At 37.7% G+C, this 25,981-nt stretch overlaps 1 protein-coding gene across 1 annotated transcript in view; it reads right to left on the bottom strand.

Annotated features, from left to right (window-relative positions):
- Positions 1-25,981, bottom strand: part of LOC121444278 (transcriptional regulator ATRX-like) — a 143,172-nt gene that overhangs the window by 85,591 nt on the left and 31,600 nt on the right. Inside the window, exons 4-10 of the mRNA XM_041646103.1 lie at positions 19,797-19,852; positions 18,209-18,261; positions 17,084-17,208; positions 14,210-14,323; positions 9,774-9,883; positions 7,330-7,397; positions 3,649-6,677 (exon numbers count right to left, since the gene is read on the bottom strand). Coding sequence (XP_041502037.1) covers positions 3,649-6,677; positions 7,330-7,397; positions 9,774-9,883; positions 14,210-14,323; positions 17,084-17,208; positions 18,209-18,261; positions 19,797-19,852 — 3,555 coding nt within the window. The remainder of the gene's footprint in view (positions 1-3,648; positions 6,678-7,329; positions 7,398-9,773; positions 9,884-14,209; positions 14,324-17,083; positions 17,209-18,208; positions 18,262-19,796; positions 19,853-25,981) is intronic.

The following is a 25,981-nucleotide window of genomic DNA, read 5'->3' on the forward strand; positions in this document are numbered from 1 at the left end:
CAATATTATTCACTATTAATGAACGGAAGATGTCAAGGACAATACAGAGGGGGAAAGCTCACAATAAATATCAATCTCAAATTAAGCAAATTAATTAGTAATGGAGACAAGGAAAGGAAACTCTACAGTGAGGAAGGAAACAGGTGTCATAATAATGAAACATTTAGGCATTTTTGTTGTGTTGAGGTTATACAGAGCTAAACACAAGAAAAACCAAAATAAACATACATACATACATACATACATACATACATACATACATACATACACACATACACACCAAACACACATGGGGTGGGGAGAACAAATGTATATACAACTACTGAATTAAATCAGGTATGGTGACTCACAACAGTAATCTTAGCAATAGACAGGCAGAAGCAGAGGATCATAAATTTGAGGCCAGCTTGGGCTAACAATAGGCTAGGCATGACGGTGCATACCTTTAATCTCAGCACTGAGAATCAGACACAGGAGGATTTGTTTGAATTCAAAACCAACCTTGTCTACATAGTAAGTTCTAGACCAGCTAGTGTTACATAGTGAGACTTGTCTCAAAAAAGAAACATGAAGGGGCTGGTGAGATGGCTCAATGGTTATTTAGCATTTGCTGTTCTTCAATAGGATTGGAGTTCAGTTCCTAGCACCCTTGTCAGGAAGTTCACAAATGCCTGTAAACTCCATCTCCAGGGGATCTGACACCCCCTTCTTCTCTGTGGGCACTCACACAATTGCACAGAGACACAAACATACAAATAAGTAGCAATGTTTTATTCAAATCTACTAAAATATAAATAAATCTTCAATTTTCTGGACTTAACACTGTATTAGTTACACAAGTTATCACTAGTGAGGAAATCCAGTAAAGGGAATATTTGAGACCCTTTTTTCCCTTATTCTTTCCAACTTTTACCATAACATAAGAGAGGAAATGGAGAAAAATATATATAAAGAAAGGACTTTGGGCTAAGTAATGTACCTCAGAGATACAGTACTTGCTTGGTGTGTGTGCAAAACTGAAACCTAGTACTGAGGAAGGGTCGACGGATACCTACAGATTTCAGGATAGAAGCATGCTAACTGTAGAAAAGCAAAAATAACTCTCAGGACATTCTAGTAAACATCCCTCTTGAACAATATTAAAATAACATATTTCTAGATGTATTACCTTCATTCCCTCCTTTTTAGAGGCAAGATCTCATTATTTGGCCCTACTTGATCAATAATTTGCAATGTCATCCAGAACAACTTCAGATCAATTACAGTGATTCCTCTACCTTTGCCTCTGGAGTGCTGGGATTACAAACCATTAACTCCATGCCATCCGATGTAATCCCCTTTACTGTCTAAATGTTGACCTAAACTTCAAAATCAAGTTCAAACAGTACAATTTTTGCCTAAAATACTTAAATAGTTCATTTCCCATTACAACACCCATTGTGGCTTTCTCAATTTTATTTTTGATAGCTTTTTAGGAGTAGAGGAATCATTCTTTTTGTTCTGTTTTGCTTTGTGTTTGAAAACAGGATTTCTCTATGTAGTGTGGCAGTCCTGGAACTCACTACATAAACCAGTCTAGCCCCATACTCAGGAGATCCAGGCAGTCCTCTGCCTCCCAAGTATTATGATTAAAGGTGTGCACACTGCAACCCGGCTTAAGCAAGGTTTTTTAATCACTGGCTCATACCTAAGTTTATCCTGGAAAAAAAAACAGTATTTTGTGCATGTTTATCTTCAAAACCTTTCATATTTCTATTATGTTTGCATATTTCTATTGGTAGGATAAAATCCCTGGTAAATTTATCTTTTATTTCTTATCCTAAATATTCCACTTGGTCCTAGCAAATTTATATTCTATTTTTTATTCTAAATATTCCACTTGGTCCTAAGAAATTCACAAGCAACATGGTTTATTTAATCAAACTGCTGAATAATTAGCATCTGATTAAGAGACAGATACTCAAGCTTTTTTGGATATATATCCCTAGCACCTAGTCAGTCTATGTCAAGGTTCTATTGGCTAAAATGGAACATAATTGTCTAGGTTAGTACTGAATTATGGGATTACTGGGAAATGCTTTCATTGTGTGTTTGCCACATGTTGCCAGCTTCTAAGGTCTAATGAATAATAGTACTTATTACACAAAATATTAATAATTCCAAACATAAGACAGAAACTTTCTGTTGGACATAACTTCAATACTCGAGGTAGAGGCAGGATGATTACTACAAGTTTGAGGCTGCTCTAGTCTACATAGACTAGTGAGTGTTACATAGCAAGAGCTTGTCTTAAACATCATCAAAAATAAAGTAAAATGAAATAAAATAAATGATGGGTCTGGGGAGATGACTTGGGAGCTAAGGGCACTTGATGTTTTCACTGCTCTTGCAGAAGACTTGTGTTTGATTCCCAGTCCCCACATAGTGGCTTCCAAACTAACTTGGTTACACTGAGTTCAAAGCCAACTGCGTATAAATGAATCCATCTTTAAAACAAAATGTCAAGGAATTTGATGGGACACACAAAAAGATGTTTTGATTTAAATAGGAAAATCTAGCAAAGCAGTCAAGACTTTTATATGCCATATTATACCATTATCAAGCACTCCCCACCACTGCATGAATACTTACTAAACTATTGACATTGTAAGCAGCCTCACAGAATGAACACACACTAGTGCCCCTCAAGCTGACTAATGAAAAATAGATCCCAAGAAATGGGAATTTCCCCAGGAATCTCTAATTTCTTTAGAAATCTCACACTAGGAGAAGGAAAAAGCTAGGATCCTGGAGCTAGCCAAAGAGGGAATTTATCTCTAGGAAAAGAGGTCCCACCGGTCTATCAACTTGTCAAAATACCTTGGAGGTAGGTGTTAGCTTCAGTAACACGTACACAAACTGAAATGATAGAGAAAAATAGCATTGACCATGCTCAAGGATTTCTCTCTCTCTCTCTCTCACACACACACACACACACACACGAAAATTTCTGTATTTTAAACAACAAAAACAAACCAACAACAACTTGTAGTATAAGACTGACTAAATGAAGACCAACTGACGAGTCAGCGGCAAGTAGGACTACACCTTCACCAGGAGTGCTTGGATGTGCATGCATCATCCTGGCCCTCCACAAACTTTAATCTCACTTCACTTGAAACATGGCTGGCAGACAGCAGTAAACTGAATCTCCATCCCTCTTTCCAATGTGGCCATAATGAGTAAATACATTTTGACTTTTTACTATAAATCTGGCTGTTTTAGTTGGCCCCTGGGAAACAGCAGCTAGCCAAACAACTTGGCTTCTTAGGATACAGACTGTAACACCAGGTTTGGTAACAACATCAACTTGATTTTATTTCATAACTACTGCACATTATTCCAAAGAACACTGAACACTGACAAAGTAATTCTGCTGTTTATCCAACAAACTTGGGGTGCTTGACATAGAATGCTTGAAATACTCTCTAATGATGGCATAGAAATAAATAAATAAGAAAAGTATCGACAGTAAATGTCTAAATAAATTTTAAATAGGTTTTTCCTCAACAGTAACTCTGAATTTTACCTTAGGGAAAATTAAATAATATAGTTATCATAGAGGGGGACAGATTACAAATTCTAAAGTTGAAATTTACTCTTGCATACCTGAAGACTGACAAAATCCACTGTGTGAAGGCAGCACTAAATTTTCAGTCACAGGCTTTATTTTCTGTTCATCACTGCTCTCCTCGCCTGCAGAATTCTGATCTTCATCTTCTAGATCAGAAGACGAAGAAGTAATGTCTGCTTGCTTCCTTTTAGTACTTGTTCTTAAGGACTTTCTTCTTTTATCCTTGGCGTTGCCTATCTTCTTTTTGGCTGAAGTTCTTTGTTTCTTCCGCTTTTTATTATCTTCTGAACTTCCCTCAGCATCGGAAGAAGATGAAGCACTCCGGATTTCCTTGGTATTTCTCTTGGAATTTAAATTTCTTCTTTCTCTCAATTCAGTTCTTTTGGGTCTCTTCTCGGTAGAGTCACACTCTCCTTTCAAGGAGTATTTCTCAGTATCTGAGGATGAACACTCTGGCCTCTTCCCTGAACCCTTTGCAGCCAAGCTGGATTTTTTCTTCTCTTTCTGAGAAACTCCATTCTTGCTCTTTTTCTCTTCTGAAGAGTCACAACTGTCTCCTTTGCCTGGCAACTTATCAACACTATCAGATGCGTCTTCCTTCTTTTTGGAAAACTTGTCCTTCAATTTTTTGCCTTTCTTTTCTCCATCAGTTGTGTCATGCTTATTTGGCTTTATTCCTTTAGGAAAATGGCCAATTTCTTCTCCCTCAGGCAACTTCTCAGTACCATCAGAGGAAGACTCATACTGTTGCTCTGACTTAATTGTTTCTTCCTTTAGGTCCGAAGTTTTCTTTCCTTTTGCTCCAGTTTCCCGTCTCTTGTGCTTCTTCTCGCCTTCTGAAGATTCATCGCTGTGCTCTTTCTTTGGAAATCTATCAGCACCATCAGATGAAGCACTCTGTACTTTTCTACATGCTCTGGTTCTCACATGTTTACTCCTCTCTTTACTTTTAGAATTTCCATCCTCCTCTCCGCCGGAAGGCTTTTCCGCACCATCGGAGGAAACACTTGGCTGCTGCCTTGCACAAAGCGCCTCGCTCAATTCCATGGCACTCTTGTCTTTCTCAACTGAGCTTTCAGCTGCAGACAAATTCTCTCCCTGTTTTTCAGTGTCGCCAGTGTCGTCACTAGACAATCCTTCTTGGTCAGTCTTCACCCTGGCCTGCCCTTCATTATCTACTACTTTTTTGCTCTGTTTTTCATCTTCAGAAAAGTCACGTTCTTTTTTGCCTGAAATACTTTTTTTAGTTATTCTGGCAGCCCCAATTCTGCTCATGGTTTTTATCTCTCTCTCTAACTCTGAGTCATAGTTAGAGGACTCTGAGTAGCTCTGGCGTTTCTTTTTAGAGATAATAGAGGTGTCAGTTGACTTTCCTTTTTTAATGTCAAAGTCTGACCCAGAAGTAGAATTTTTCCGTTTCCTTTTTCCATTATCGTCAGTCCCTGCTTCAGCTTTATGATTCATGTGTGTTTCATTAACGTCAGTGTCTGAAGAAGAGCTGTGCCCCATCTGGCTTACCTCCTTAAGGACTGCTAGCATTTCATCAGAATCTGAATTCTGATCCACAACCGTGGGTTGCTTAGCTTTGGGCACCTTATGAGGTTTAGGGTTATCAACAGCACAGTCAGTAGAATTTCGCTTATCCTTTTTTCTTATCGGAACTGACAACTTTTGTTTCTCTTTAATAGATTCATTACTTTCTTCATCTGAATTCGATATTGCAGGGTTACTTTCTGTTTGTCTCCTCAAGGGTGTAGTTTTTACACGTGGAGATCTTCGAAGATCAGATTCTTCTAAAAGTAATTCAACATCATTTTGAACTGAACACTCATTATCACTATTTTCCTCTTCCAGTCCACATTTCTCTGAGTTGGGGGCCACCCCAGAACTTTTACAGCCATCCTTCTCTTTTGAAACTTCCTGAAGGTCAGCACCTTTAATTGGGGAATGAGAAAGGGAGACAGGGGTGAGTTTAACATATAATTCCTTTCTTACTTTCACTGCCATTTTTGACTTACTACTTCCTCTGCTATCTTTTGAAGAAGTGGGAAGTTTTAGAGATGATCCCTCCACTTCTGGCACAGTCCCACTGTGGCGGCCATGTACTCGATTATCAGCTGAACACTGAACTTGCATAGCATTCTCAAGGCTGTCAAATATGTCTTCAGGAACTGAGGAAGGAACGGACACAATGTCCATGTCTATGTCTTCAGAAGGATTAGAAGGTCCAAACTGAGGTCCATCTTTCCTACTTGAACCCTTATGTTCACCACTAGTACTTTTACTTGCTTTGTGCTCTTCTGGGATGTGCTCGCTGCCTATGACCTTAGCTGATGATCTAGCATCTACCTTTAAAAGGTCTTTCTTCTCTGTAATAGAGGATTTGTCCCCCTTTCGCGCTTTTGTTTCAGACTTTACATCTGTGATTTTAAGCTCTTTAGTATTTTTCTCTTTGTGCAAAGCATCCAAAGCTCGGATCTCTGAATTTAAATCTTCTTCCAATGCAAGATGAGTCTTCTTGATATCAGCCAACACAGATTTAAAAGCCTTAAGCTGACGTAACTTCAGAGCAGGACTCATTTCTGAATTATCTGCTGCCTGTTTCAGAAATTTAACATAACTAGAGTTCATGTTAGATGTAGTCTCAATCAGTTTTTTTGTCTTCTTATTTAATTCTTCGGGCACAGTGAGTGCTGAGTAAGTGCAAGTTACAGAACCAGAACACGAATCCTCTAGTTTTTTTTCTTCTCCATTACAACTAGAACTATTCTTCTTTGGAGAAAATTTGGATGTTTGGTCACATACTTTACTACTCTTTTCACTGTCAACTTTTATCTTCTTCTTATTTTGCTGCAACAACTGTTCTAAATTCTCAAATACGCTGTTACATGCAGTGACCAAGTCCAATAGAGGCTCGGGTTGACAAATGTAGCAATACCATTGATTGTTTTCATCCAGTATTGTAGATAACTCCTTTCGACCAAGGTTGCGCAAGATGCATTTCTTACAGAAGGCATTATGGCAAAAGTCGCAACAAATCAAGTTCCCACCTTCTGCACACCATCTGAAATGGTTTAAGGATTAAAATGTTATTTCCAGTGAAACTAATTTTAATGTCTTTATACTGGCAAAAGAATTTAAAATTTCCATCAGCGTTTTCAGTGGTAATTTAGATCACCTGCTTACTTTTAGCAGAAATGTAAAAGTAGACAAACTGGTTTTGTGGAAAAGACAACCAACAACTAAACACAGCAATGAAAACACTACAAAAGATGACTCTAGGGATAGACAGATAACCCCGGAGTTAAGAGAACATAGTACTCTTGTAGAAGAATAAAGTTTGGTTCCCAGCGCCCATGTCAGACAGCTTACAACTGCCTGGAACTCAAGCTCTAGAGGAATTCAACATGTCTGGTTTCCAAGAAAACCTGCACACACCTGCACAGACACACATGCATATATACTTATGACTGAAAAAGAATTTTTAAAGGTAATTTAAAAAAATAATTTTAAAAGATGTATCTAAAAAGATGAGAGTGGTGGGGGACGCCTTAAATGACAGCACTCCAGAGGCAGGCTAATAATCTCTGTGAGTTCAAGGCCAGCCTGGTCTACAGAGTGAGTTCCAGAACAGCTAGGGTGTAACACAGTAACAAAGTTGATAATAACCCCAAAATAGAAAACAATGAATGTTAAATGAAGAATTTATTACCTACCTACATTGCTCATCCATTCCATCTGAGTCACGGCTAATATCGTCACTCATATAATACTTAAAACAGTTCTAGTGAAAGAAAAGAAGAAGGCACAATTTATTCAAAATATACAAGTCCTAAATGTTCCTTTGAAATCATTAAAAATGTGAAAGGGATGTGCATGGATTGGATGATGAAAGCAAAACCAATGTACTGCCCAATATTAGTTTTTTAAACATAGGACTATTTCAAGAAACTGATTCCTTGAAATGCATTTTTCTTCTAATCTCATCCACAACCACTACTCTTTAAATAAAAATATGTTAAAAATTCTATTTATAGCCAAGTGGTGGTGGTGCATGCCTTTAATTCCAGTCCTCAGAAGGCAGACAGGTGAACTCCATGAGTTCAAGGCCAGTCTAGTCTACACAGTGAGTTACAGGACAGGCTCCAAAGCAACATACGACCTTGTCTCAAGAAAAACAAAAGACTAATTTGTTGTTTGTTTAGGGACTGGAGTTAAAAACAAGAACACTGCCTCTTCTTCCAGAGGACCTGGGTTCAATATCCAGCACCCACATGGAAGCTCACAACTGTCTGAAACTCCAGTTCCAGGGGACCTGGAACCCGCACAGTCATACACATAGACCAAGGCACATAAAATAAAATAAATCAATTATTTTAAAATAAAAAAATTTAAAAGATTTTACTTAATAAACATTTCTAATCTTATTCAACTAGCTACCAAATTTCTACATAAAAGCATACATGCTTTTGCTAATTAAAATGTAAAATAGTCAGCATATACAAACAAGTACTATGTTTACAGCTAAACAATTAACAACCTGCATTATCTTTAAATCTCGAAATAAGCTGAGCAGTGGTGGTGGTCACCTTTAATCAGAGCACTTGGGAGGCAGAGGCAGGTGGATCTCTGTGAGTTCAAGGCCAACCTGGTCTACAGAGTCAGTTCTAGGACAGCTAGGGCTGTTAAACAGAGAAACCTTGTCTCAAAAAACTAAACAAAACAAATAAATAAGTATCAAAATATCTACCATGCAAGATAGGATACATCATGATAAAGAAGTCTGAGGTTCATTAAAAGGTAAATAATACCCAATACCTAATGCAGGTGTCTGAGAAGCAAAGCAGTTATTCAAATCCAAGTCTGATTAACCTAATTTTTTTCCAGTGGAACTGTTATTAGTAAAATGGTCAGCACTGAACAGTCAGACCCCATGGGAAACTGGAACACAGCAGTCAAGCATATAATGAAAGAGAGCCAATGTTGAACCCAGTGATAAAAGATCTGATTGTCAGAACTTAAAACACAAAACACTAAATAGGCCTCTGGGGAAAATAAATTCAAAGAAGGGGAAATAAAAGAAAGGAAAAAGAAAAGCTTAGCAGAGTTGTGGAAGTCAGAATCTACCAAAAATTCATGCCAGTAAAGATCTAACATACAAGGAAAGTATGGCCTACCTCTGCATTTCAAAAGGGTCTTTTTTTTGAGGGGGTGGGGGTGGAGTCTAACTGTGGACCTCTACCTGGCATAGAACTCACTATGTAAATGAGCCTGGTCTGGAATCCACAGAAATCCACCTGCTTCTGCCTCCTAAGTGTTGGGATTAAGGTGTGCACTACCACTCCTGGGATTAAGGTGTGCACTACCACTCCTGGCTGAAGGTAGTGGCTTTTTATTGGGAAACAAGCTAAAAAAAAAAAAAAAAAAAAAAAAAAAAAAAAAAAAAAAAAAAAAAAAAAAAAAACTTAATCCAATATAAGCTGGAGATCCTGCAAGCTTGGCATCATAGATATTTGAAATTAAATCCAGGGTGTTTAGCAAGGCACAGTAGCACTAACCTTCAATCCCAGCACTAGGGAGGCAGAGGCAGCCTGGTCTCTGTGAGTTCGAGGCCAGCTTGGTAAACAAAGCGAGTTCCAGGACAGCCAGGGCTACAAAGAGAAACCAACCTCGTCTAAATAAATACATATACATCAAGGTGTTCCTAATAAAAACATGCACAAAGTGTTAAAAGCTACAATTAACATATATGAAACACTTTAATGTCTTTTATTTCCTACTCATATTAAAACTATGTTTGAGATGCAGATTTAGAGAAGTAGGATACGCAGGATAGAAAGTTATAAACCACACAAATACACACACAGGAAAGTGCAGGTTTTGAAAGACATTTGACTTCTTTCGCTTCCCAATCTCTGAATATCATGATACACATCTAGAACATACTAAACTAATCCACTTAAACAATCTAATTCTTACTCATATTTTAAGTATCAATTTGTATCTCCCAAGTTGTAAGGACACAAGCTTCCTGGATGCCCCACAATCACAGTAGCTTCCACATAATGGCCATTTTCAGGATGTTCCTGTGTACAACTGTGTCCCTCATATACTGTGAGCCCTCCAAAGGGCAAAGCCTTATCACCAAATCTTTACATACCTTACAAATAAGAACTTTCAGTGAAGGGTGTCTATAAATTGAATCTTTTTGAAAATGATTGACCTGTTGTCCACAAGCTGTGCAGCTCACGATCCCATGAAGTCCATCATCTAGGAAGAAAGAGTGATCATTACTCACATATTTACACTCACAGGAAAAAAGATATTTGCCTTAGCCAGAATTTTACAACCTTTGCTTTGTATCAGAAATAATTTATCTCGTAATCCTTGAAAAAATGACATTTTGGACACAGGTTAAAAAGCCTAATTTTACTGACCTTTTAAAAGACCATAACAAACTTGGCAGACTCTGATGCCTAAATGCTAACTACATTCATTCATGATAAAGCCCACCCATTACAATCTTGACATGACCTAAAGAGATACCATAAAGAAATCCTTAAAATGAGATTTAAAATCTCTTTGTTTTTTGAGACAGGTTCTTGCTATGTAGCCCTGACTGGTCTCATACTTGAAATGTAGCCCATATCGGTCTCGAACTCACAGCAACCCTCCTGCCTCAATTTCCCCAGTGCTGGGATTATAGGCATACACCACCACACCCAGAACCAAGCACTTTCATTTGCTAATGCCTTAGAAACAAATTAAGTACCAGTTCTTAAGGAATGAAAAAAGTAAGTTACAACGGTGGAACAGATTCTTTTTCAATTGTACAGTTAAGTTAGACATACCATAAAGGTTTGGCTTCTTAAGTAAAATTTGTTTATATAAACCCTACCAATATGGTACATAGAAACTGGGTAATTAATAGTGTCACCAATTCCCAAATTTACTTCAACATTACTAATCACCAATTACCTTCCTTCCTACTTGACAGCCTGTTCCTTATCAATAACGTCTACTATTTGCAAATATAACATTGTGACAAATGTAAATAAGACATCATCTTAAAAAGCAGAATGTCTGCGAGGGTGGGAGAAAAGCTCCAGTTTATAATTACTGCAGGAAAACGTGACGAACACAACTTATTCAAGAAACATTAAGCAAAAAAATCTCACCTGCCTCATTCTTTCTTTTAAATTTTCTATTATTATTTATGTGTATGGGAGTATGCTTGCACTACATCTATTACTCTCAGGGGCCAAAAGAAGGAATTAATAACTTGGAACTGGTGATAAAGATGGTTTTGAATCACTTGGATACTGGGAATTAAATCTAGGTTCTCTGGAAGGGCAGCTGGTGCTCTTAACCACTGAAGCATCTCTCCAGTCCCTCCTACTTTACTCTCCATCCGTAGTTCTTTTCATTCTGAGAATATCAAATTAGAGGAATCTTAAAGCAAAAACACAACAACAAAGTCACAGAACTGGAATCCCAGCAACTGAGTCTGAGACTGGAGGATCACCTGAGCCCAGGAGTTTGAGTCTAACCTGAGCTACATAGTGATACTCTGTCTCAAGAAAGAAAGGAAGGAAAAGAGAAACAGAGAAGAAAGAGACAGAAAACAGAAAGCAATTCCTACCTCTAAACACTAAAGACAAGGTTTTGTAGATAATCCTGATATGCAATCAAGACCTTGATTCAGATCCTGTAGTAAGACTATCCTTCAAAGTAAATCAGTGCAAATGTGTACATTCAAAATGAAAAGGAGGCAACTGGTGGGGAGTAACTGTCTCTACCCCTAAACAAAAGATAAAATACTATGTATATTTCTCACCATAATTCTGTATTTTGTATTTTTGCTACTTTTAAGGCCCAAGGCACCATGGACACAAATATTAGTATATCTTTATTTGTAGGTGTTTTTTAAAAAATTAAAGAACACAATCATTCTTTTTCATAAAGAGAATCTGAAGGCTTGCTGTTACACAAGAAACCAGTGTCCTATATCAATGCTTTTTCACTTTAGACACTTTTGAAAAGAAGAAATACAATGTTATTTATGTTAAATAATGTTTCAGATAAACAAGATAAATGAAAGCTACAGTTTGAGTATTCATCTAATGTTAAATTCTATCCAGTTAAAAATCCATGTACTTTTGTGTATATTATACATGATATTTTGTTAAACTTGATGACCCTTTGGAGATTTCCTTTCAAACATGTGCAAAAGGAATCATAGTTGAGGACAGCAACTGCTTCTTATTTGGAAATAGATGGAAATCTGTTATACATACAACACTGTATATAGAGCAATGAAACTAAACCCATGCGTTTACTGCCATGGATAAATTTCAAAAATCAACACTCCCAAAGCACATTAAGAGCATACAATTTCTTGTACTTTTTTAAAATGAAAAATGGTTTTGACTCACATATTAATATAGATAACCATGCACACACATGCACATGCATAAAACTTTAAGATAATCATTACCTGTGGGGTAGGAAGAAGGGAAAATGGATGAGAGTAGGACTGAATCAATATATTATTTAAGTGAGATCTGAAGCAAATATGGTAAAATGTTGAAATGTTATTTTACTTATGTGTTTCTGTACATATAGGTTTCAATTTTTAATTTTTAGTTATGAAGTATCTTAAAGATTCTAAACTGTGTAAATGGAAAAGAGGCATTTTTAATTTATTGGCTCAATATATTTTAGTGGTTTTAAGAAAAATAAAATTATTTTTCCAAGTAGAAGAATTGTGTAATAATATATATGTTTTAAACAATTTAACTGGGCAAACTATATCAAAACAGACTAAGATTGTTTAATTTTCGTCAATGTACTTTTATTTATTGTCCCAAAATTGTTCCAAATTAATTTAAGATTATTTTATATATAAAGTATACACTCCTCACAGTATTCTAAATTCAAGCTCCATTTTAGAACTAATCTACTAAAATGTTTGAATACAACTATAGCATCCTTTCTCTCAAACCAATAGTTGATTCACACATTCACATATTAGCAATCCTAAAATTTAATTTCCTGTGAGATTCCTGACAGCTTAGACATGCAAATCACTGATATGAAAATAAACATGAAATATTTAGGCACTACATACACAGCCCCTTAAGCATGATAGAAATATTCTTACAAAGAACATCCAAAAATATTCCAGCAACACATGTGCTAAACCTAAGCACCAGCAGCATACCACAATGGCCCAAGGAATTCCCTCCCAAGCAACAGTGGCTCCTCCTTTTATTCAGCTTTCCAGTTGTATCCACATTTCAAGCACTGACTGCTCTAGAGCCTCCACCCAGACATTAGTCTTAATACAATGCTGTATACAGTCATTTGTCTTCACTATGAGACCCATGATCAAACAAAAACAAAAAACAAAACAAAAAAACAAAAAAAAGTTACTGGTCCTTACCATTATTCTTTACGTGATGATGAAGGCTTAAGAAGAGTACCTTAGCTTTGCTGACCTATGTTGTTGAAATGTCAACTTTGCTACTATAAATGTAAAGAATCTCAGAAAATCCCTTTTATGCTCAAAAGAGGTTGAACACCCTCTTGTGGACAAAAGACTAAACAACAGTCTCTTGATTTTTACCTGCACCCTAACAAATAGTTTAAGTACAGAAAATATTTTACTAGTTCTATCAAGATAATCATACTACTAAAATAAAAATCTTAAAATTTGTCAAGAATCTCAGTATAGTTTCACAATTATGTATTATAAACAAATAAAAAATGGACACTTCCAGAACACTCCCACTTGAAAATCTACTGTCATGTTCTACTTTTCAGATTTATTCCTCTCGTAGTTATTGATTCTGACTATTATTCTGCCCCAAAAGTATATATAGGCACTATCTAAATTCACACCAAAAATGTGACACAAACTCAACTGTAATAGATTTCTAAGCAAATTTTCCTGCTGCTCTGTCTACAGATGGCTAGGTAATCTGGCCATGTATATGAGGGAAGGCAAAGAGTGAGGAAACTAACAGATGGAAGGAGGTTCACTAACTCTAGCTCCCACCTCTTCCACTTATTATTACAATGCAACTGTAGTGCCCATGAAGAACAAACTGAGGCACAGTGCTGACCTCATCCAGAAATTATAACTAGTCGTGAATAAAGGGATTGGAATTTTTAATAAGTACGCCAAATAATACCTAATGTCGTGCTCTATTACTATACATAGTATTGCTCAGTATGTATGAAGTTGTATACATGGAGGCCACAGGCAAATTTTTTTGCACAATTTTGAGATTGCTTCGACTGGAGGGCACACTCATGCTATTCTGACATGTATGTCTTCTGGAACCAGTATGTGGAGAGAAAAGGCTAAGCTTCTTGTAGCAACTTGACAGCCACTGAAGGCAAAGGTGTTTTTCAAAAATGGACTTTAACCTTTTCTGCTTCAGAGCGCAAAGAGAAACAGAAGTTATTTTTAAGTAATGCTTTTAATAAACAATGGGCAGAAAAGTGGAGGTATTTTTAGTAAGCATATCAGATTTTCCAATATGGTCATAGACAGCAATTTAAACTCGTTTCATTTGCACTTGTATTTACCTCCGCGTTTTTTGAGATTTTCAGTTTTCATTTTACTTCTGCTTCTAAATTCAGGCCCTTTAAAATCATCTCTGTCTTCATTCAGCACTGGCTCTGGTTGTACAATCACTGTACCTAGAATGATTTCATTTAAAAAACCAATTACACATATTAAATGTGCAAGTGAAGTGCAAGACTTCAGTTCAGATAAAGCCAACATTGCTGGTACATAGTTTGTTTGTCAAGTTTTTAGTACTTGGATAAGGACCACAGGATAGTAGTAAAAGGGCCAGGTGTCAACAATCAAATTACTTGTTGCAGTTTAGAGATCATAAAAACAGGAGGGGGAAGTATTATGAAAAAAGAAAAGTGTCGATCAAATAGAAAGCCTCAGCCCAGCTCACGATGTTTATAGTGCCTATCATAAAAGCTGTTATGAAATGAACATTCATGCTAAGCCCTAAAAACTCTAAAGTAAATGACAGAAGGGGGAAGACATCCTATTTTTCTCACAGTCCAAATTAGAAAAAAAAATATTAAAAGATTCTTAAGTGTGTTTTTACATTGTTTTGGCAGGAGGGACTTGTGGGGTTAGGCAACAATGAAGTTCATTCTATTACTACAGTACCTAGGCTACACAATTTCCCCAATAGTACAAAGCTTCTCTAGCTTTCCAAGTTCTTCAAGAACATTAAACTGCAGGCTGTTTTAAGACACTTAAGCTAAAGTAGTCTACCAATAAACTGTAAAATAAGATGATCTGTTAGCATCTACTAAAATATTTTGGAAAGATTATCCTTCCATAAGCTCTGAAACTTCCAAACTGCGAAAAGAACAAAAAAAAAAAAAAAAAAAAAAAACGAGCATCATAAAAGGGGTTCAAGTCTCAACGTTTACTTACATTACTGGGCTTAGTACTAAAGTGGCCATTATTGGCAACAATTAAGAAAGTCAAAGCAGGGAGTCGTCAGAGTTCCCTCTGAAACACAGGAATATGTAACTCAGCAAGCAGATTTTGGCAAATTCTTAGCATCTAGTTTGTAAATGGATATTTAAGCCTCGAGGGTGAATAAAAAGGGCTGGGTAGGCACAGGGAATTGAAGCGTTTACAGGCTGTGGAAAATTTAATACTCATATTCCCAAAAATAATCATTTCACATATATGCTTTCAGAGAAGAGCTCTCAAGATTTAAAACTAAAGTGTTTCTTTCTGAAGTGGGAGAAAGAATACCCACAGACACTGGATTAAAGCAGGCCTGGGCTGAAATCTGCGCTTCTCAACCTAATGCAAGGAAAATCCCTTGAGCTCTGAATTTGAACCTAAACTTCTTAACAGCACAGAAGCAATAACTGCTATATAACACATTGTTTAGAACAAAGGTGCTCAACCTATAGGTTGTAACCCTTGGGGAGAGTTGTTGAACGACCCTTTCGGGGAGGGTGCACCTAAGATCATTGGAAAACATATTTCCATTACAATGCATAACAGTAGCAAAATTACAGTTATGAAATAGCAACAAAAATAACTGTATGAAAGGGGTCATCACAACAGGATGAGCTATATTAAAGGGTAGGGCATTAGGAAGGCCAAGAACCACTGGTCTAGAGGATTAAATGAGGTAAATCACTGACCTATACATATTCAATACAGAACTGTAACAATGAAGATAGTCGCCAGATGTAAGTTATGAAATAGGTCACAGTAGAACATGAACTTGAGCTTAGCTCAGGCTAGTAACATCAGATACCAACTTCCGACTACAATACCAATAAAAGAAATGTTTGGACTCCTAGTTCTTACACTGAAGCACTCCCAGTGACACTCAACAAGAATCAACAGTGAGTAACTGCCATTAGGACTCAAACTTCCACATTAGTTCTTCCGACTGACAGCCACAAAACAAATACATAAAATTGCTATAGATAATTTGCATAAAAACAACAAAAAACCCACCAAAATGATAATCACCATCATTTTCTTCTACCTTTCTATATTTTATGCATTTTTCATTTTGAAATTCCTAATTATCCTAACTTAACCTAATTAAGTGAAACCCTAACTTTCATACTCACATTCAACAGACTTCCATAATTCAAAAATTATGAACATAAACATGAAAAGAGAATCAGGTTTAGTAAATACTGCTATACAAGATCTGCTAAGAGGCTAGAATATATTATTTAACAAAGGAAAAGACTCTAAATAGTTGACTATTTGAAACACCATAAAATCACCAAGACCTTTATCATTCTGTAATTATCTAATAACATAGCTCTCAGTCTTGAACAACGAACAATCCAAAACCTCCATTTGGCAGTTTTTCTCTCCAACCTAATCAATAATGTTTCACAAGTAGGACTACAACACTCAAAAGGTCTGTGACAAGGCTTATTCAAAGGATAACTTCAAGAATATATCTAAATCTACTGACTAGTTAACATTTCAGGGGATGTCAGAATGCAGTTAAGACAGGGTAGAAGACAGTGATGCTTGCTTAACATGCAAAAGGCTGTGGGAATAATGCTCAGCACTGCACAAAAATAAATTTAAAAAGACTGAAGTAGACCACAAAATGCTTTATGTTTTCAAGAAAAATCCATTACATTTTGAAATAATACTTGATATTTATTAAGTCAAAACTTAGTATCTTAAATCTTTAAAACTACTTCCATATTCAAATGTAATTTGGAAAGTTTGTCATCCCCTTATTATAAACCCAATGAAAACAAAAAAGTTTGATTTTGTTCTTTTCAAAACTAACTGAATTATGTAACATTTTCAAACTAAATGTTTTCATTTCCAAACTAATATTTCCAGACCACTATCAATGTAAAACAATGTTCATTTTAAAATACATTTCAATTTAACTTCATGTAAAAATTAATACACATTACCTTTTGGCAAGCTTTGCATAGTAATTTCATTTTCTGAATTCTCATTAGCAGCTTTTTCATTTACATTCTCATCCATTGGTTTTTCATCATCAGATTCTACATATTTTGTCACAATTGAAGGTTTCCTATGAAAAGAGTTAAGTTCATGGAATTATAGGCATTTCGGACAATCGGAACAACATAGCAAGCCAATAACTAATATGTTTAGATATAATAGTGGCTCCCAAGCAAGTATGCCATCAGAGTCATTGGCAGAAAGTATTTCTTTATCATATCACTAAAGATTGTAACTGAACACACACATTATGGTAACAAGTGGATTTTTAAGGAATTATTTTTACATCACTACTTCGGGAGGAAAATCAATAATAATCAAACTGTGTTTAGTAAGAGACAGTTCTATTGTATAAGGAATGGCAAAAGCAAGTAGTACCACAAAGAAAATTTCTAGGAAGGGCTGCCCACCCATGGGTCTTTGGTATACCTGGAAATAATTCCTGTCCTTATGGATAAGTTTGGCAATTCAAAAGAAAAAAGGCCTCTTAACAGTTTTGGGACTTCTTATACAACATACACATATAATGTCTTTTTCCATCCTCAACAACATCATGTTGTTCAAAACCCACATTGTTGCAAAAGAATTTCAACATTTCTCTTCTTTGTAAAGTACTCTATACTGAAAGGGTCACTAAGACATAAATCTGTCTCAAAAATTTCCTTTTGACTGAAACTGCACTACAGATCTATTAGAATTTATTGCATTACTCATCTCTAAGCATTTTGACTTGTATAGAATGGTTTATTTTAAAACAATGGCACTTGAAGTAAGTTCAGGAAAAAATACATTGAAACAGTAAACCAAAAAACAAATAGAATGAAAGGAAGAAAGAAGGGAGGAAGAAAGGGAGAAAGGGAAGGAAGGAGAGAGGGAGAGGGGGAAAAGGGAGGGAGGGAGGGAGGGAGGGAGGGAGGGAGGGAGGGAAGGAAGGAAGGAAGGAAGGAAAGAAAGAAAGAAAGAAAGAAAGAAAGAAAGAAAGAAAGAAAGAAAGAAAGAAAGAAAGAAAGAAAGAAAGAAAGAAAGAAAGAAAGAAAGAAAGAATTGTATTCCTTCCAATGTCAACCCACCTCTTTGACCGTGATGATCCTAATGATTTGGATTTTTCTGAGGTGCTAGTTCCCTAAACATGAGGAGAAAAACACAATGGTGAGTAAAACATTCCCAATAACAATATCTCTATAATCAATCATCTTCCTATAGAAGATCTTCTTATAGTAATATAACAAAATAGTATTTCAAACACCCAAAATCTTTCTTTCAAAGAATTCCAGAAACAAATTCGGAGGTTGAGAAGGTACCTCAGTGGTAAAGCTGCAAAGTCCTAGGTTCAGCACCAACACCAACAGGCCACCAGCCCTGGCCACCTCAGCCCACCACAGTCCACCACAACCTACCACAGCCCAATCCACCCACAACACACACACACACACCACTAATTCTCATTACTCTTGGGTTTCCTTGACTGAAGATTAAATCTGTCTCTTAAAATGGGGGGGGGGGGGGGGTTAAGGGTGCTAGAACTTTAACCTAAGAGCCCTAGCATGTGTTCTTCCATTTATTAAGATTTAGTTTACTCTTTGATAATTTTATACATTTAATAAAAATGTACTTCAAAGCAGCTGTGATCACATGCACAACATCAAGCCACCAAGTCAGAATTCCAGCAATGGTAGGTGAGTGACTCCTGAGGCACCACCTTTAACATGTGTCCTAACACTGAACTACACCCCAGCTCTTCCATTTTCTTTTTACTAATGTTTTATTTGGAGATAATGCACCACCATGTATCCCCAGCAGACCTGGAACTTGCTATGCAGACTAGGCTGGTATCCAATTCAGAGTCCCACCTGCCTCTAACTCCTGAGTACTGAGGCTGCCCCTATGCCAGATCCTTCTGGATTCTTTTGTTTATGCTTCTGTGGTGTTGGTGTGTGTGTGTTTGTGTGTGTAAGTTGCTACAAAAGCACTCTACCACTGAGCTAATTCTCTTGAAATAATTATAATTATCAGCTAAGGATGTGGAAAAGAATACAATGTTTATACCATGATCTCTGTCTCATCTAACACAAAATAAAGGAGCAGAAGCAATCAGATTTGAGAGGCAGGTGTTTTTAAGGAGTTACAAAAGATGCCATTCTTTAATAAACAGCACAAAATAATCTCCCTAAAATGCAAGCCTGGCAAAAGATGGAGGACCTCAGTGTGTGTTAACAGGATAATGCTTAGGGACTCTGAATATCATGTTTTGAAAACTCTTACAGCCAGCAGAGCATGGTGGCACACACCCTAATTCCAGCACTCAGGAGGCAGGTGCAAGTGGATCTCCATAAGGTCCAAGACAGACCAGGCTAGACAGAGAGACTCTATCTTAGGAGAAAAAACTCAAAATTCTAGAGCTATTTCCACAATGTATATCTCAAACTGAAAATGACAGTTAAATATCTTCTCAATTAGCAAGCCTTTTTGACCTCAAGTAAACTGCTAGAGTGAACTGCATGATAAACACCCTAACAAACACGACAACAACCAAATTAAAGTATCACAGTGATAAGTGCATACAACAGTAGCCTTAAATGTTGACATCTATTAAAACTGAAAGCACTAAAGACAAATATGCTGATTAATAACCTTTAAAATATTTCAAATTCTACTTACCTCTTCCTTGTTATTTTCCATCATATCAGAGTTAATTACAGAACCACTGTTTTTATCTAAAGAAAAAGAAGAAAAGGAAGAATATTTACCATCTCTTCGACGTATTATCAAACAGCACCAAAAGTGGCAGTGTGGCATGCGCCGATAATCCAAGCACTCAGGAGGCAGGTGTAGGAGTAATAACACAAATTTGAGGCCAAATGGCTTACATAACAGGTCCAAGATCAGTCAGGGTTACATAGGAAGATCCTATCTCAAAAAATAAAATAATTAAAAACAAACAAATAGAATACTAATACCTAGTACTAATACTAATACCAGGACCATTTTGTAGCTATGAAACAGTGATATTGATAATACTAAAAGCTTTTTATTTTATTTTATTTTATTTTATTTTTTGGTTTTTCAAGACAGTTTCTCTGTGTAGCCCTGGCTGTCCTGGAACTCACTAGGTAGACCAGGCTGGCCTCAAACTCACAGAGATCTGCCTGCCTCTGCCTCTGCGAATAACATGACTACTAACAAGCTGTATTTCATCTCATTATAGAATACTGGCGACAGAGACTGGAGAGATGGCTCACTGGCAAGAACATTCACTGATCTTATAAGAGAACCCAGGTATGACTCTCAGCACCCACATGTCAGCTCACAACTGTCCATAGCTATAGTTCCCAGTGATCGGAACATTGCCCATGAACAATAAGCAGACAAGGGTTGTACAGCAATACGTGGCAAAACACCATACACATAAATCCTGGAGGGCGAGGCAATGGTAGCACAAGCCTTTAATCCCAGCACTCCGGAGGCAGATGTAAGCAGATATTTGTGAGTTCAAGTGAAGCCTGGTCTACAAGAGCTAGTTCCAGGACAGTTAAGGCTGTTACACAGAGAAACACTGTCTTGAAAAACCACCAAAACAAAACAAAACAAAAAGCAAACAGAAGAAAATAATACAGATTAATAAAACCAGGAATAAAAAAGAAAATTCAAGAAGCTAAAAATTGTTCAAAAAATGGAATCAACCTTAGGCTAGACTAATCAAGAAATAAGAGAGGATTATTATTGCCAACGTTAACAAAATAAAAAGAATATAAAGGAAATGTTATTAACTATACACCAAAAAAAAGAGGAATGTAACAGGTAAACTAATGAAATACACTCCTGAAAATTAAGACAATATGGAAAAGATTAGTCATCAAAAATGACCCACAAAAAAACAAAAGTCCAGATGTTTTAATCAATAATTTTAACAAACACGTAAAAAGGGATGTTAATACTTTATGAATTCCTCTAAAAATGAGAGGATACTTCTGAATTTCTTTTGAGGCCATAATTACCGTAACACCAAATCAAAGTAAGATAATCACAAAAGAGGAAACTACAGATTACTATTACTTCTTAAAACTCCACACAAGAAAAAAAACTACAGGACTGGGGATGTGACTTGATGGTAGGCACATAAGAGTATTTGACTCACAGGAAAAAAGCCCTGGGTTCTTTCCCCAGTACCCCATAAACCGAACATGGAGGTACATGCCTGAAATCCCAGCACTGAAAATGGAAAGAGAGGCAAGGGGACCTGGGGTGGTAACACGTGCCTTTAATAGCAGCACCTGGGAGACAAAGGAGGATCTCCATTGAGTTCAAGGTCAGCCTGGTCTGTGTAGTAAGACAGTCTTAAGTATAGTATCCCAAAGAATCTATAAAAATACAAGAAAAAATTACTAGAACTAATAACTAAATTCAAGAGCACAGGACACAAAAATGTCCTTTTGACATAGAAATGTCAAAAGAGTTCCTAAAGAGTTCAAAACAAGATTTTTATATGTAAACTAAACAGAGAATGTCATACTTGAAAGACTAGAGGTTCAAGCACTAGCCTGTGCAACACAGCCATCTGTGGGGAGGGGCAGAGAGATGGCTCAGCAGTTAAACACATTAGTTGCTTTTCAAGAGAACCTGAGTTCAAGTCCCAGCACCCACATGGTGATTTCACAACCATCTATATCTCCAGTTCCAGGAAACCTGACACTCTCTTCTGACCTCCATGGGCACCAGACATGCAAGTGAGACACACACATGCATGCATACAAAACACTCCAATTTAAAAAAAAAAAAGAATTAAATCTAATTTAGAAAAAAAAATTAAAACCCTGATGTGTTTAGGTAAAAATACTTATAATATTAGTATTCTGATAACAGAAAAGCACGAGGCTAAGAATGTATACAGTTGTCTATTAATTAAACATTCCTAGTCTTTGTTTTTTTAAAGAGTCTCCCTATGCAGCCATCCTCTTTCCTCATCCAGTGGAAAAAGGAGACAAGTTCAGGGTTATCCTCCACTACACAGGAAGTTCGAGCCTCCATTCTCAAAAATAATAACAAACAAACAAAAAGAACTTTCTGCATCTGCATCCCAAGAGCCTTTGATTTTATCACCCACCATTCCCGGCTAGTTATCCTCTGGCATTGCCACTGCTACCCTCACCCTCCTAAGCTGGGTCTTGAACCCAAGGCAAGCACTCTACCCCTAAGCAACACTGCCAACTTAACATTCTTATTCATTAAATGAATAACTTTCCAGTTTTATAGTTACCTTTTGAAGAAAAAAATGATGGCCAGTTTTGAATACTCATTACAGGGGGAATTATTACTATTAATCTATCATCAAATTCACCACCACTCTCTCTAATGTTCTGTCAAATATTATTTGGTTATTCATAAATTCTTTAGCTGCAGAATTTCAAATTGGTTTTTTTCTTACAGTTTTTCTCTTACTGGACTTCCTCATAGGTCTGTTCCTAATTATGCCTGCCTTTTGATATTTGAACATAGTTACAATACTTGTCTACTCATTTCAACACCTAAGTTTCTAGAGATCCCCTTTGCCTTTCATGAATGAGTGACATTTCCTCTTTTGGTCTATCTAGCATCTTAAATTGGATACTGGACACTGTGAAATAGTCAAGCTATGTCTGTTACGTTCCTGAAAAGAGCTGCTGAGTGACTGCAGATAGTTAAGGCACCTGAAATCAAAACCTACCCTATACAAAGAAGACAGCCAATTTTTTGTCCTATCCTTTCACAGCCCTCCCCCACTGCTGAGAATCCAGCATACACTTAGGCAATTCAGTCAGAAGACTATACGGGTAGGTCTTTTTTTTTTTTTTTTTTTTTTGCTAGAGGGTTTTATTTTCTGCAAAAATTAAGAGCTCCCATTTGGTAGCTCTAACCAAGATGAGCTCTCCTAGCTCACTTTATTAACTGCTTATACAGTGCTCAAAGGTTTTTCCTTGACACTGCATCCAATTAGACCACCAGATTTTAGTTAAGTCTTAACAGCTACAAAAGGTAACTGGACAGAACATTTCCTGAGGCAAAGAGGCTTTATTTTAACAAATGGAGATTTCAGCCAGTGTCATTTCCTTCTTCTAGGCTCTGCCTTTCCTTCCATTATCCCCCACTACTTATCTAACTCCTTATGTGTGCTGCCCACAGCACATATAATATTGGATATTTGTGAAAAATATGATTCGTTCAACTGAAGCCACACTCCGCCCTGCCACTAGAAGTAGACACTTAATGTGCCCAACTAATGAATACAGGACTCTGGCAATAAACTTCATTCTAAAAACAAGAAACTAGCTGGGCAGTGTAATTTAAGCCTGTAAGTAGGGACCCTCCACATCCATCAACAAAATATATCAATTAAATCAATACAGTTGAGCATGATTAATTCCAGCACTTAAGAAACTGAAGTAAAAAACTGAAGTCAGGGCCAGGCGGTGGTGGCGCACGCCTTTAATCCCAGCACTCGCGAGGCAGAGGCACATGGATCTCTGTGAGTTCGAGACCAGCCTGGTCTACAAGAGCTAGTTCCAGGACAGGCTCCAAAACCAAAGAGAAACCCTGTCTCGAAAAACCAAAAAAAAAAGAAAAAGAAAAAGAAACTGAAGTAGATGGGCTGGAGAAATGGCTCAGAGGTTAAGATGAGCCATTTAACTGTCTTCTCTTCCAGAGGTCCCAAGTTCAATTCCCAGCAACCACACAGTAGCTCACAACCATCTATAATGAGATCTGGTGCCCTCTTCTGACCTTCAGGCATACATGCAGGCAGAACACTATACATAATAAATAAATAAATCTTTAGCCCTCCCTCCTTTGGGGCATAGCACCTCCCTGCCCAGCCTGCTAGGGCGCTGGGACCGAATCTGAACCAGGAAGACAAAGGTGTAGCCTGTAGCTCCTTTGTTCCCATAGCCTGCCCGCAGCGAGCGGGGTGGGCCCTTTGTTCGCGAGCTAACCAAGCAGCGCAGAGTTTCCATCTGGGCACCGAGTGAAACATCATTGTGGTGAGTGAGTGCTGCGGCAGCCGGGATCATACCTCAGCCCGCCCACACTTCCTGGCCATCCTACAGGGGCTATACTGCCCAAACCCCCTCTCTCTTCCTATCCCACTCAGCTTACATCCAGATCCCCACACCCCCTGTCTCCCTCCCTCCTTTGGGGCATAGCGCCTCCCTGCCCAGCCTGCTAGGGCTCTGGGACCGAATCTGAACCGAGAGGACATAGGGGTGGCCGGTAGCTCCTTTGTTCCCATAGCCTGCCCGCAGCGAGCGGGGTGGGCCCTTTGTTCGCGAGCTAACCAAGCAGCGCAGAGTTTCGATCTGGGCACCGAGTGAAACATCATTGTGGTGAGTGAGTGCTGCGGCAGCCGGGATCATACCTCAGCCCGCCCACACTTCCTGGCCATCCTACAGGGGCTATACTGCCCAAACCCCCTCTCTCTTCCTATCCCACTCAGCTTACATCCAGATCCCCACACCCCCTGTCTCCCTCCCTCCTTTGGGGCATAGCGCCTCCCTGCCCAGCCTGCTAGGGCGCTGGGACCCAATCTGAACCGGGAGGACAAAGGGGTGGCCGGTAGCTCCTTTGTTCCCATAGCCTGCCCACAGCGAGCAGGGTGGGCCCTTTGTTCGCGAGCTAACCAAGCAGCGTGGAGTTTCGTTCTGGGCACCGAGTGAAACATCATTGTGGAGAAACATCTCTGGGGAGTGACATCACTGGGAAGGTACATCAGTGGGCAAGAAGACCTGATCCTATAAAAGAAGATCCAAAGGGGAGTATTGGGAGGAAGAGATGGGCAGATGCCAATGCAAGAATTCTCCCAACAATCTGAAAAACAACACGAAACCACCAGAAGCCAGTGACCCCACAACAGGAGGACATGAACACCTTAATCAAGAAGAAGTAGAAAAAACTGACTTCATGAAAGTGATTGACACCCTTAAACAGCATATAAAAAACGCCCTTATAGAAATGGATGAGAAGTATAATAGAAAGTTCGAGGAATTGAGTAAATCAGTGAATGATACCCTAGGAAACCAAGGAAAAACAATCAAGCAGATAAAGGAAACAGTTCATGACTTGAAAAGTGAAATGGAGGCAAAGAAGAAAACACAAACAGAGGGCCGACTGGACATGGAAAATCTAGGTAAACGAATAGAGACTACAGAATCAAGTATAACCAGCAGAATACAAGAGATAGAAGAAAGAATCTCAGATTCTGAGGATAACATAGAGAAAATAAACACTCTGATCAAAGAAAACAGCAAGTCCAACAAACTCTCATCACAAAACATTCAGGAAATATGGGACACAATAAAAAGACCAAACCTAAGAATAATTGGAGTAGAAGAAGGAGAAGAAGTGCAGCTCAACGGTACAGAAAATATACTTAATAAAATTATAGAAGAAAACTTTCCCAACCTGAAGACAGATGTACCTATGAAGGTTCAAGAAGCATACAGAACACCAAATAGGCTGGATCAAAAGAAAACATCCCCTTGCCATATAATAATCAAAACACAAAATATACAGAATAAAGAAAGAATATTAAGAGCCGCAAAGGAAAAAGGCCAAGTTACTTATAAAGGTAAACCTATCAGACTTACACCTGACTTCTCTATGGAAACCATGAAAGCCAGAAGGTCCTGGATAGATGTTCTCCAAAAACTAAGAGACCACGGATGCAAGCCCAGACTACTATATCCAGCCAAACTTTCATTCACTATAAATGGAGAAAACAAAATTTTCCAGGATAAAAACAAATTTAAACAATACGTAGCCACAAATCCAGCCTTACAGAAAATAATAGAAGGAAAATCACTAACCAAGGAGTCCAA

This window comes from Microtus oregoni, unplaced genomic scaffold, assembly GCF_018167655.1.
Source record: "Microtus oregoni isolate MIOR12 unplaced genomic scaffold, Mior012 000119F_ref0000445, whole genome shotgun sequence".
In the NCBI taxonomy this organism is placed as follows: domain Eukaryota; kingdom Metazoa; phylum Chordata; class Mammalia; order Rodentia; family Cricetidae; genus Microtus; species Microtus oregoni.